General features: G+C 37.0%; 1 protein-coding gene across 2 annotated transcripts in view; it reads left to right on the top strand.

Moving 5' to 3' along the window:
• The window catches only part of SPHKAP (SPHK1 interactor, AKAP domain containing), a 152,098-nt gene that overhangs the window by 36,319 nt on the left and 101,105 nt on the right, over window positions 1–14,674 (top strand). For both annotated transcript variants that reach the window (XM_007166705.3, XM_007166704.3), the window contains exon 2: window positions 110–215. In XM_007166705.3, coding sequence (XP_007166767.1) covers window positions 110–215 — 106 coding nt within the window. The remainder of the gene's footprint in view (window positions 1–109; window positions 216–14,674) is intronic.

Raw genomic sequence — 14,674 nt, 5'->3', positions numbered from 1 at the left:
ACAATCTGAAAAGATGATTTTCCATAAAACCACATCATGCTTCTTTCTTTCTGAATATGGAGATGATTCACCAGAATGTGTTTTCTTTTGTGTTTTGGGGCACAAACAGCGAGTTGGAGTCACCCCTGATGTATGAGGTTCCGGAACTGCAGCAGGGCAGCGCCAGCGGCAGCTTGGGAAGTAGCTTGGGTAGCTCCATCACTGCGTGTAAGAAGGTAACACTGCCTAACACTGGCTAACACCGCTCTTTTCTCACCGATTGAACTTGTCAACACTAGTTTAGTTTGACTTTTCAAGCACTTCTTCTAAAGCAGAAACAGCAACAAAAGCACACCACAAAATCACCCACAATTTGCTCTCCAGGACAACCCCCTGATGACACTAAAAAATGTAATTCATGGAAATGATCAGAAAACTCAAGCATTTCAGAAAGGTCTGATTTAAAAACTCTAAGCCTCCAGTGCTTCACCACACCTCCAACTTTTTCTAGTAACTCTTTCCAAACATAGCCATGGATAACGGCTTCTTGGATCTCCTTGCAGAAAAATCTTCACAGGTTTTGAATGGCCCAACTTATTATATTAAGCTCCTAAGTCTATATCTAAGAAAAATTCATGGCTCTTCTCCTTTTGCTATTTTCTTAAAGGGAAGGGTAAGCCTGGTTATTTTATTAGGAACAGAATTGCATTTCCTGGAGTATAGATTTTAGAACTGATAAACAAATCTTGCTTTAAGACACTTGCAGAAAGTTGTCATTTGAACAACATAAAATCATCTAATTTAACTGTCCGATTTTTCCAGCCAATCCAACTTCAGGCCCAGAAATTTAAAGCCAAATGCCCAATTCCTCATCTAATGCTTTTATCACTATTTGATGCTGAATTCCAGAGGAAAGTGTGTTCCTTTTCATGAAAACTTAGAGGAAATCACACTGGATTCGTTCATTTATTGTTAAAACAAAGTTCAATTATAAAAAGTACTTATAGCTATAAATTAAGATAAATTATTTTACTAATCATATTGTATATGTATATATAATTATATATACATAATATGCATTATATATGTATATATATTTCAATTTATTGATTACTGTACCCAGTTAAGCAGCCTTATGTATTCTCTGCTTGTGTGATTTTATATAGTTTTTAAGTACCAAAGAAAACAAATATCTTCATTAGAAAACATATATTGATTATAAAAAAGTAGCATTAAACATAATTTTACAAAATATTTTCATGCATATATTCATAACCAAATATAAAAATATACCTGCCTGATTAATTAAGGATTCTTATTATCATGTGTTATATGATCCTCATAAAATTCTTATAGAGGATTCAGTGCTATGAATTCCAGTTTTTAATGTAGAAAACTGAGGCACTATAATTCAAAATGATTTTGAATTATTTATGAAAGAACTAAAGCAGCAGGTTTTCAAGCCCTAAGTATGGTCTGTTCAACTCTGTAACTCTAAATTATAAAGTCTTCACCGGATGCTATATCTTTCATAAGGCTAAATGATTTTTAATTTATTCTAATTTTTAAATAACTCTATTTCTATTGATTAGGATTCCCGTGGCATTTAAAAGAAAGATTGAAGCCAGACTGCCTGAATTTGACACCCAGTTCTATAATTACTAGATGTGTGATTTCAAGCAAATTATCTCTTCATGCCTCAATTTGCTCATCTGAAAAAAGTATTACCCACTTCACAGGGCTGAGGTGCAGATCCAATGAGTTTATAGACGTGAAATGTTTAGAACAGTGCCTGTCGTATCATAAGCACTCAAAATAGTGATTACCTACAACTAATATTATTCTAAAGAATGATTTTATCAACAAGTAAGCAATGCCAGAAAAAAAATTCAATATTAGCATTACCGTGCTGAGAGAGTTAGTACTTTATGATCTGTTATCTCAATTATGCTTATTTCCCTAGAAAATAGGTAGTCATATTCATTTTTTAAAAATCATGTCTGGAAGCTAATGAACTAATAGAGCTGTTTGGGACTGGGCAGCTACTAGAAAAAGTAAAATAAAAATTCAGTCATCTATTTTAAATGACTTCATGTATATATATATGAATTTAAAGTTTTAAATATAATTCTACTCATTCCACAATTATTTCTAGAACAACTAGTATTAGGTTGAACCATATGAAACTGACTTTTTTATGGATCAAAAATGATCAAATATAGGTAATTCCATACAGTCCAACCCAAATACTTTTTTTTTTTTTTTTTTTAAAGGATTTTCTTATTTATTTATTTATTTTTTATTTTTGGCTGTGTTGGGTCTTCGGTTCGTGCGAGGGCTTTCTCCAGTTGCGGCAAGCGGGGGCCACTCTTCATCGCGGTGCGCGGGCCTTTCTCTATCGCGGCCCCTCCCGTCGCGGGGCACAGGCTCCAGACGCGCAGGCTCAGCAATTGTGGCTCACGGGCCCAGCTGCTCCGTGGCATGTGGGATCTTCCCAGACCAGGGCTCGAACCCGTGTCCCCTGCATTAGCAGGCAGATTCTCAACCACTGCGCCACCAGGGAAGCCCCCAACCCAAATACTTTTAAAATTTTGTTACATCCTGAGGAAAGATACAAGGATAGATCACAAATGGCCCCTGGTCTGGAAGAATTTACAGTCTAGTGTGGGAGATAATACTGGTTCCTCATGTGAAAAGTCAAACAATAATTAATAAGTTAAATAATTATGTAAGGTAACTATACAGGCATATCTCAAGATAGACAAGTGCATCTTAATTTGGACTTTGAAGTATGATTAAGATTTGAATGAGTAAAGACATTATCCAACTAAATTTAGGAAGGATTGTTACAAATTAATGCAGGAGAAGTCAATACCTTTGAGTACTGGCAATATTTTTCTAATATTCATAGCACATTCCTTTCATTTTAAATATTCTCTTAAGCTCACATACTAATTGCATTTTAAGACAATTTAGTAGCCATATATGCCACGTGTCATACACCATGTGGGCTATAGTTGTTTTCCTTGCCTTCAAAAAAGTAGCTCACCGGTGTTTCTTCTCTTCTTTGTGTCAGGAGCACGGGCCCTCAGTGAAAGGCATGAATATTGAGACTTTATTCCTTTATTTTATTATTATATATTACTGCAAGCTGATTTAAGTGATCATGATTATTTTTTTAATTGCATTAATCACAGATAATGGGATTGGGGAAGTGAGGATCTACATGTTCACAAATGCACTATAATGTATATTCTGTACAAAAGTGACAAGAATAAGGACAGCGTTGTCTTAGAAATAGCAAGGCTGTCCAGCTGGATCACCACTCTTCACGGTCAGTCAACCTTCTATAAGAGTAACATGGATAATTGAAGTCTATTGGTAATTCCCCAAACTCATTTCATGTAATAGCTTCATCTTCTTCCCCATCAAACCTTCTTATCAGAGCTGATATATTGTTAAATTAATCGGTGGAAGAAATAAAACAAGGGTCCAGAAGATAATGCATTAGTTGAATAATCAGCCTCTGAAAAATTGCAAATTGACCGAATGTATTTCATGTGCTGTGTGCTTCACAGTGAATCTCTAAGGTTTTAGGGAATCCTACCCAGGCGCAATTTTCTTGTTAGGGAAAAATGGTCACTGGACACCATAGCTGTGAAAAAGCCATATCATCAGGAAAAAGACTTCGGTGGTCTTATTTGAAGGACTTATTAACTCCTTAATATATGTTTTTATCAGTAAGTCTTTCCCCAGAGCTAAGATTACCATATCATCTAGTCACAGCCTATATATACTCTCCTGGAATTTTGTGGATAGACTCCCGTTTTGCTCTCAAAAGTTCCCTGGTATGCGCAATGTTATACGATTATCCCAGCTCTAGCTTCAGAATTATTCTTTCTCTTCCTTCTCCCCTTCCTCTAATTGCTAAGAAAGTTATCAGATAAATTCACACTGAGGTGTTAGTGATTGCTTAAAATAAAGCAATAAAATTGCCATCACAATAAAATAGTGGCTGCAAAAATAAAATCTGTTTTTACTTAACTACTACTACTGCTGAACTAGTTTGATTGCCCCCTCCCTTAACTGACATTGACAACTGAGCTTATTGAGCCTGGACGTGATTTCAGAATTCCATTCATCACAAAGCATCAATACATCCAAGTTGAGATGTAAGCTTAGCCCTATGTCACCCTAATTTAATGAGCACCAAGACCCAGGGGAAGTTTTAATGTATGTAAAATAATGCATTTAAATGATAGAATTCCAAATATTGCCAGAAAAAAATTGAGAGAAAGAAAGAGAGCTGCTGGTGGAGAGGCAACACTGGAGCCCTCCGTGGTATCTCTTAAAATTGTATCTCACACGGACATTCCCTGATGTTTCCCCTTCTCATAGGGCAATTCTTTCTTACAAGACAAATGCAACCACCTTTGTGAAACTGAATCATAGGGACTTTCCTTTAAATGAGCTCAATTATTATAAATGTTATCCTTTTATGTCTGTTAAACACTAAGTGAAAGGTCCTTCTATTGTCTCTATAATAAATCAAAATCTGTTATCTAAAGGGAGGTAGTGAAATGTTGTGTAACAAAGCTGGACTTGGAATCCAAAGTCCTGAGTTAAATTCCAGGTTTCTCTTTTTACTGTGTGATCTTAGGCCAGTGATGTAACTTCTCTGAGTCAGATGTCTTAGGGTTGGTGTGATGTTTATATACAGAAAGTTTTGTGTAAGCCCTTGGCACATAGTTGGTGCTCAATAATTACTAGTTCCAGGTAAATAATCTTTACACAAGGGCAAAATTTATGTAAGTAAAATTTAAAAACTAATCTGGACGTAGCATGCATTGTGCCTTCATTGTGTTGAGTATCTGTTAGACTTTCCTCTAGTTTGAAAGCATTATAGTCAATGCCGTATTTCTACAATAGCTGGACATTTTCGATGCATGCTTTACTTGACGGACTGAAGATTTGTAACTTGGGATATAGTGGAACCAAGTCTCTGAATGGGATTCATGTGAGGAAAGAATTGTTGGAGAAGAATCAATACCTCAAATATCCTTCTCTTTTTATGTCATGTTAATTAAATCCACCTTAAACTTTGACTTATCTAAGGAAGCAGGCTGATAACATTTTAGGTTCCCAGAGGCAAAGTTTGATCTTAATATGACATCTGATCAGCTCTCTGAAGTTTCAAGAGCGTTCTTTGGTGTGACTGGCCTCCTTTAAACTGACTTAAATTTGCTGTCAACAGCGGCACAGATACATCTGAAGAACAGAATGGATGCCCCTTGATGTTTCATCCTACCCTGTAATACACATTTTCATCTAAGCCCATATCATTTTGATGACATGTAATTAACAAAAGCAATTCAATTAATGTGTGCAGGCATGGGCATACAAACTGAGAGGCTTTTTCAGAATCTGATCCATATCTCTAAAGACATTTTTATTAGTCAGAATTGTACTGCTCTTGGCCAAAAACCCCAGTATTAATTCTAGGAAGTACATGATGGAAAATAGCTATAATATTCTGTATTTGTAGAAACTGTATCTTTAAAGGAAGGAAGGGCTTTTAAAAATGTATAACTAAATAAGTAAAATTTAAAACAAAGCCAGCATAATTGAGCCATAGCCACCTTTCTATAGAAGGAAGACACAAGGCTTTTCCCTCTGGAGTGTAAACCACTCAGAGCTCTATCAATACTCTCTTCTGATCAAGCAACCTGGTAGTGATTTTCAGGCTCAGATTTTGATACCAGAGAATGGCCTATCCAAATTTTGTTAAACTGCTAGGTGTCTTGTTTTATTGCCCTCCTGCAGGAGTAATCAGAGGCATTGAAGAAACAGGGAGATTTTTAAGAAAAGAAATAGTATGGACTTACCTGGCGGTCCAGTGGTTAAGACTCTGCGCTTCCAATGCAGGGGTCGCGGTTTCGATCCCTGGTCACGGAACTAGGATCCCACATGCCACGTGGTGCTGAGGAAAAAAAATACGTATCTATTATATAATATGTATATATAATACATATATATAAATTTTTAGAAAAGAAAAGTGTGCACTGTCCAGCAATAAAACGACCTTTAAAAAAAAAAAAGAAATAGTTATCTTACTAAAAGTGGTATTTGAAGATGGTTAATATAGTAGTTCTAAAGACAATTCCTTAGAGCAAAGGGAGAGTGGAGTCTGGGATGCCAGGAGAAGCATAGCTGATGTGGATAGGGAGGCAGGGAACAGAGAGGCAGAACCTGTATACAGGCAGTGGGAGGAGGGAAAAATGAACTCTGATGAGACACATTTGGAAGTCAAGGTCAATAGGTCTCCATGACCTTGAGAGTTGAACAGAATCACGAACTCTATTTGAACCAAGACGTCCATGAGTGGTGGTGTCATTGAGGTCATTAGGAAGAAGAGCTAGGAGACAAGGTAGCGAGTTCACAGGTTCAGATTCAGCCGAGCTGCATCTAAAGAGCCAGCCACAGAACTCCCTCTGGGGGCCATTTCGCTGACCGCCTAAGGAAACTTCCTCATGTCCTGAGCCACACTGACATCCAGGAGGCTTCAAGGTTGCACTGAGGCCAGAACAAAGATGATGCGGGCTCTGGTGGGGACTTATTTCCTCTGCCTTCACCAAAAGCAGGTGGAAATGATGAATGTCTTCTCTTGCCTTTAAAACAGCCTGGTCCACACTGAACTTTAGAGAGGTGGGGCTATATGTGCTACATGGCGAGTTTATTCTTTGGAAAATGTCAATTCAGTAATCTTACGTGGGAAAATTTGTTGAAAACCAGCAATTATGGCTCACTTTGCAGTTTGAATATGATTCAGCTTCTTATTTCAAAAGTCAAGACTTCTATTCAGGACTCCACACCACCTCTCTTTCCTGCCAACAATTGCTATATAGAGTATTTGAGACTCCAATATGCTAGCCTTATTCTGTTCTCTACAGCTCCGTTCCTTGAGCGTCCTTTTTGCTATGTGTGAAGAACTCCTGGAAGGATTTTGCAGTGCCTTTTCTTTCCTTTCTTTTTTTTTTTTTAACCAAAAAGTAGGACTCTGAAAACCCAGAATAGCTTAAAACATTTTGTGGAATTGAGGGTGATGTTGCACTATTGAAACTAGGCAAGTGATCTTTTTTCCTGAATTATTGCAATTACACCAAACCTTTATGAGGTATTCAATATCTCTATCCAAAACTGGGAGGGGTCTAAATTTTTTTAAATATCTAATCTGGCATTCAAAACTCTCTTTTCTCTCTGTGGGCCTTTAAAATATCTTACCATCCCAGGGTTCCCCATCCCTAGCCTTAAGGTTCTCCTCTCTTTCCCTTCAGTCCCCCATCTAAACAACCCTCTCAGCCTTGTAGCCTGCAGTAAACACCATGTTTCCCACCCCCAGTCCTAACAGCATCCACCTTCCCTGTATCTGGCCAGGCTCACCCTTCTGATAAAAGTGCCCACTTTTCAGTTCTGCCAGAATGGGATGGAAAGATTTGGCTCAGATAAACTTGAAGAGTCCTCCATAGGGGCCTTCTGGCTCATGAATCTCTGAAAATGAGCCCTGCCATGTGCATGCCCACGTTTACTAGGCTTATCTCTACATCTTGAGAAGGAGACCTGCCCTAAAAGATCCAGATGAGGGCTCACACTCTCCAGGATGAGGAGCAGCTCTGAACCTTAGCAAATTACGTGTCCATGTGCTAACATCTTAGAAGGTAGTTGTTCCCAGCAGCTTCTTCCAGAGAAGAGTCAAGAAATGAGAATTGCCACTTTCTTATAATTGCCAAAGGCCAAAGGCACACATCAGTACTTAAGGGATACGTGGCCAAATCCGCTGTCCCTTGGATGAACAGCAAAATCTGCGCTACTTACACTTTGCAGAAAAATCATACAAAGTCAATGGTAGGTCTAGATACACATCATGTGTTTTCCTACACGCACGTTTTTTCTTATATTTTGCTTCTCCTAACATTAAAAATCCCATTTCCATCACTGGTCATATCAACATGACAGCATTATACTGTATCTAAATAGGAATTAAATAGCAAATAATCAGCTGTCCTCCATTTATGTCTAATTTGACTCTAAATCAGACCATTCATAAATTATACTATAATTGCATTTCCTGAGTATATCTGTGTTTGAAACTCTTGTATTTTATACTTGAGACTCAAACTTGGTTTTCGTTTTCATGTGGAGAAAGCTCTGATCAACTTTCAAAGCATTCTTCAGCCAGCTGACTAGCTGAAGTGTGATGCCGCAGAAGTAAACAAGCCTGGCTTGATACTGATGAATTGCCCCCTGTGCTCTTATACCTTTCTTGTGATTGCATTGAAATACAATGTAGCTTCCAGGACAGAGTAATTGTGTGGCGCAAGAAAAGCAGGGAGAGATCTGAAACTGTCTACCTAGTTAATTTCTTGCCACATTAGGATAAACTCTCTGCCAAGTTAATATACAAAGTCTCCAGATTACATACATGGGGACATTGATTTCAAAGAAGAGAGCTCTTATGTTCGTGAAACATTTCCATTTTATACTCAGTTACTTGCATGTGTGACATTTGTCAGAGATATTTATAAGTCAGTATATTTCATATTTATTTCCCAGAGGCAAGCTTAGTTCAACCAGGATTGCTAAAAGCATCCCATAGATAAGGACTCTCCCTATAAAAGTACAGTTTTTCTAGAGGTTAGTATGTTTATAACGAGATATGAGAATGTCACCTTCTTTCTTCTCTGGGGGTATTCCCTCCCACCATTCTCCACAGTAAAGAGAGAAAGAATTGCAGATCTGCTGCTAAGCATTTCCTTCCCAAACTTCCAAACCACTTATGCCTTCGATCTGCTCCTTGACAGTGGAGAATTGCTAGTTCCAAGGCCTTAAAAGAACTCCATTATTTTCCAATACTTTTGTAATAATCAATTACAAGATTTCCAAACTGTACTAGGTGTCAGTCATGTAATGAAAGAATGTTTCACATCCAACCAGATGATCATATTGCAGAATATGTCCTATGAATAATCAAACATGATTATTCATACTTTGGAAACAGTTTCCCCCTTTTGTCAAAGGAGGCTAAATACACAAAATGTCAGGCAGTCAGCCAGAAGAATCATCATTAAAAGGAAAATGTTATCTTAACATTTAATTCAACCTTCTGAGAAACTGAGACGAAACCACTGAGTTTTCTATGCCACTTTTTTCCCTCCACACAATAATTTCAGTTCCAATTTGTTTCCTTGTCTCTTTTTAGGAGTTCAGTGTGCTTTAAATAAGCAATAGAGTTTCCCTGTGAGGTAATGAAAAGGTATCATATCCCACAGTGGAAAACAAAAGATTACAGAGTTCTCCAAAAAGTTCGCTTAGGCACAGATTAAATCAACATAAAATAAGCGTGTAAAATTACACAAAATCTTTTGACTTCTAGTTCATTGTGTGGCGGGGGGTAGGTTTTAAGCTATTATAAAAATTTAAGCTAATAATTAAGCATTATTTAAGCCAGTGACTAAACATCCAAAAATTATAATTAAACATTTTGTAGAATCTTAGAGTGCTTCATGACATTAAAGAATATCTGGCTCAGCTCAGCCATGGATTTCTTTCCAGTGAAAGATAAAAAGTTCTTTCTCATCACTTCCCCTACCACTCACTCTGCACCAGCCATTATGGGCTCTTTGCTGTTCTTCAAAGTCAACAAACACATTTCTGCTTTGAGCTTTGTTTTTGCTGGCGATCTCTGCCTGGGATGCTCTTCCCTCGGGTGCTTGTGTGACTGGCACTTTTTTTTTTTTTAACATCTTTATTGGAGTATGATTGCTTTACAATGCTGTGTTAGTTTCTGCTTTATAACAAAGTGAATCAGTTATACATATACATATGTTCCCATATCTCTTCCCTCTTGCATCTCCCTCCCTCCCACCCTCCCTATCCCACCCCTCTAGGTGATCACAAAGCACAGAGCTGATCTCCCTGTGCTATGCGGCTGCTTCCCACTAGCTATCTATTTTACGTTTGGTAGTGTATATATGTCCATGCCACTCTCACTTTGTCACAGCTTACCCTTCCCCCTCCCCATATCCTCAAGTCCAATCTCTAGTAGGTCTGTGTCTTTATTCCCGAGTTATTTGTAGTGAGGTGGATGGAGTTAGAGTCTGTCATACAGAGTGAAGTAAGTCAGAAGGAGAAAAACAAATACAGTATGCTAACACATATATATGGAATCTAAGGGAAAAAAAAAAAAAAAAGGTCATGAAGAACCTAGTGGTAAGACATGACTGGCACTTTGATTCATTCAGATCTCTGCTCAACGTCACCCTCAGAGAGGCCAGAAAATACTTTCCAAAATACACCTCTTAATTTTTATCCCTTTCTGTGGCTTTATCTTCACAGTAGTCACAGTAGTTTTCACAGTGGTCTTCATTATCAGAGCATATATAAATATGGAAAATTTCTTTGATTATGGTCTGTCCTCCATCAACAGGATGAGCACAAAGCTGTTTGCTTTGTCATTACTTTTGTTTTGTCCACCCCTGATCGCACAGTAAATAAGCAACACTTAGTACAAACGGCAGGTGCTCAACAAGCAGCCGCTGAATGAATGAATGAGGGAATGAAAACTTAATATGGATGGTGTTATCCTTCTCTTGGAAATAGTATTCCGAAGTTAGCATCAAATATAGAGTCTAAAAAAGAAATATATATAGAGAGAGAGAGAGTCTAATTAATGCTTTATTGTTTTATGAATGTGATTTGTACCAATATAGAATCCAGTTAAATTTTAAATAAACGAATCTTAAAAAGGAAAAAAAATCTTTAAAAAATAAGAGGAAAATAAGCCTCGATGAAGTAACCCTGTGCACCAAGTAGAATGACTAAAATTAATTTGAAAGCAAAAACTGACAACACCAGGCACTGACAAGGACGTAGAGCAACTTGAACTCTCATACCCTGTTGATGGGAATGAAAATGGCAAATCCACTTTAGAAGACAGTTTATCAGTTTCTTATTGAGTTACCACACTACCTAGTAATCTCACTCAAGCAAAATAAAAACTTAAAACTTTATGTATAGTATCATGTCATCTGCAAACAGTGACAGTTTGACTTCTTCTTTTCTGATTTGGATTCCTTTTATTTCTTTTTCTTCTCTAATTGCTGTGGCTAAAACTTCCAAAACTATGTTGAATAATAGTGGTGAGAGTGGGCAACCTTGTCTTGTTCCTGATCTTAGAGGAAATGGTTTCAGTTTTTCACCATTGAGAATGATGTTGGCTGTGGGTTTGTCATATATGGCTTTTATTATGTTGAAGTAGGTCCCCTCTATGCCTACTTTCTGAAGAGTTTTTATCATAAATCAGTGTTGAATTTTGTCAAAAGCTTTATCTGCATCTATTGAGTTGACCATATGGTTTTTCTCCTTCAATTTGTTAATATGGTTTATCACATTGACTGATATTCATATATTGAAGAATCCTTGCATTCCTTGGATAAACCCCACTTGATCATGGTGTATGATCCTTTTAATGTGCTGTTGGATTCTGTTTGCTAATATTTTGTTGAGGACTTTTGCATCTATGTTCATCAGTGATATTGGCCTGTAGTTTTCTTTTTTTGTGACATCTTTGTCTGGCTTTGGTATCAGGGTGATGATAGCCTTGTAGAATGAGTTTGGGAGTGGTCCTCCCTCTGCTATATTTTGTAAGAGTTTGAGAAGGATAAGTCATAGCTCTTCCCTAAATGTTTGATAGAATTAGTCTGTGAAGCTCTCTGGTCCTGGGCTTTTGTTTGCTGGAAGATTTTTAATCCCAGTCTCAATTTCAATGCTTGTGATTGGTCTGTTTATATTTTCTATTTCTTCCTGGTTCAGTCTCAGAAGGTTGTGTTTCTCTAAGAATTTGTCCATTTCTTCCAGGTTGTCCATTTTATTGGCATATAGTTGCTGGTAGTAATCACTTATGATCCTTTGTATTTCTGCAGTGTCAGTTGTTACTTTTGAAAATGAAATGAAAAATGTTACTTTTTCATTTCTAATTCTGTTGATTTGAGTCTTCTCCCTTTTTCTCTTGATGAGTCTGGCTAATGGTTTGTCAATTTTGTTTATCTTCTCAAAGAACCAGCCTTTAGTTTTATTGATCTTTACCATTGTTTCTTTCATTTCTTTTTCATTTATTTCTGATCTGATTTTTATGATTTCTTTCCTTCGGCTAACTTTGGGGTTGTGTTTGTTCTTCTTTCTCTGATTGCTTTATGTGTAAGGTTAGGTTGTTTATTTGAGATATTTCTTGTTTCTTGATGTAGGATTGTATTGCTATAAACTTCCTTCTCAGAGCTGCTTTTGCTGCATCCCATAGGTTTTGGGTCATCGTGTTTTCATTGTCATTTGTTTCTAGGTATTTTCTGATTTCCTCTTTGATTTCTTCAGTGATCTCTTCGTTATTTAGTAGCGTATTATTTAGCCTCAATGTGTTTGTATTATTTACAGATTTTTTCCTGTAATTGATAAAAGGGTGAATTTTATAAGGATGTGATATCTCTATGAAGAAAATGTTACCTGCAGTAGAGATGTCACTGTTTATTGCAGAGCGAATAGGTAATAATATCTGATGAATAGCTGCCTTTATTCTTCCCTAACATCATTCTTATCAACTCTCTGCCATCTTTAACACTCACTGTGTAAATCTAATTGCCCTGCTCACATTACAATCTCTTTGTGTACGAAAAATTTAATTGAGTTTCCTAGAAAAAGGCTAGAACAGCAATAGGGGCCTGGAGATTCTTCTCTGAGAGATACTCAGGACTCTATTAATGGACTTATCTGGCTTCCTTCATTTTATTGGTCCTCTTGCTTTTTCTTTCCTCATCTCCAACACACATTCATGAAAATTGTGTGCAACATTTGAAAGGATGATTTTTTTAGACGGTGTTTCCAAATCTTTTCCACATTATTATACATATTTTTTAAAATAATATTTGTTTGGAACTCTTGAATAAGCAGATGGCCAGAGGTGCTTGCCCTGCAATGGCCAACCCAGGTTCTCTCCAGCCTCCAGACAACTGAGAGAGTCAATGTCTCAAAATCCCAACACATCTTAACTTCTCTGAGTCTACCTGTATGGGGGTGGGGGAACGATAAATCTCTGCTTTTGAAGAATGAGTTCATTGTTCTGATGACATTATTCAATTAATTTTAAGCACCATTCCATCATTAATCATGATACATACATTAGGCAAATGTAGCATTTTGTGTGTAAAATTTTTCCCTTTAAGGGCTTTGATGCTTCTTAACATCATTATACTTAAAATTATCAGAAAATAAAATTTGACAATATTTGATAATACAGAAGTAGAAAATGGGAATCTTGCTCAACATAAAAATTCTTTGTAACCTTTCCATAAAATCTCTGAGGAAAACAAAAGCCTTGCAGAAAAAATACTCATATCATCTAATGGGAAGGACAAGACATGCATGCACATTCCAAAATTCTGAGATAAAAAATTGTTTTCATCATGAAGAAGAGAGAAACATTTGATAGGGAAAAGGGGTTGGTTTCAATTATATCTTGATAGCTGGGAAGGAACTTCTGGGGAAAAGTTCAGGGAGCTGGTGGAAAGATATGAGGAAAAGAATGTGCATTATAAAGACTAGGAGGTGGAGCTCTTTTAGTAATTGGGAGATTCTAGCAGAGGGTGTGTGCAGAGGAAGTATTGGAGACAAAGCCTGGAAAACACCTAAACTGGGCATAGTTCAGTATCCTGAACATTGGAGCTTAATACATATTCATGAAATGATTAACAAGTGGGAGCTGAATTAGGTTCTGTCTTGAATACTAGGCCATAGTTTGACAATAAGCCCATAAAATTTGAGGCTCACTGATAGCAAATATGTCCTTCCTTGTTCCCCAGGGCCTGGTCCGGTTTCCAGTAGGAATAGATGGTATAACACTAATGTTTATTGGGTCAATTAATCAATTGAGGTTAAGGTCTTGGGAGAGAATTACATAACATCAGTAATCATATTTGTGATAATAATAGCTATTTATTTTTCACTATTCACTGTTTGTGAACACCTAAAGTAGTCAGATACTGTGTGTGTTTAGTATTTCTAATGTCTATTAAAAAATTCCTCATTGTGAGTGCAACACCGACCTCATTTTGTAGGTGGAAAAACTGAGTCTCAAAGAGGTTAAGTGACTGCCTTTGGCTGCACAGTTAATTAATGGAAAAACTGGAATTTGAAACCAGGTTTGTCTTCAAAGCCTAGTACTTATCTCTGATTCTGGTTTCAGTAAGCTAGATGGATTTGAGAGGTAAGGGGTGAAGGAGATAGAAGAGACAGACCATTACAACGTTAACAATTGTAATTGTTAAGGACCCTGTGAGTGTCCAGTCTTCCCTAACTGCCCTTCCCAAGTATCACCCCATCTCTTTTATTCTCTATCACTGCACCATGTTGAATTTCTTTATACTACCTACCATGATTTATAATTAAAAGTGTATTTCAGTGCTCCTTTATTTACTGCTGGGTTTCCATGCCAGATTTTAAGTTCCATAAATGTGGAGATCGGGTCTGCATTATTCACTATTGTATTACCCAGAGACTAGTCTATAGCATGTACTCAAATGTTAAGTGAATTAAAGAAAAAATTAGAGCAGAATATAAGACTAGAAACAGATGAAGAGGTGTTCCAGATGGC

The sequence above is a fragment of the Balaenoptera acutorostrata genome, chromosome 8 (assembly GCF_949987535.1).
Source record: "Balaenoptera acutorostrata chromosome 8, mBalAcu1.1, whole genome shotgun sequence".
NCBI lineage: Eukaryota > Metazoa > Chordata > Mammalia > Artiodactyla > Balaenopteridae > Balaenoptera > Balaenoptera acutorostrata.
The sequence above is the reverse complement of the archived record's forward strand: the minus strand, read 5'-3'. Positions and strand labels throughout refer to the sequence as shown.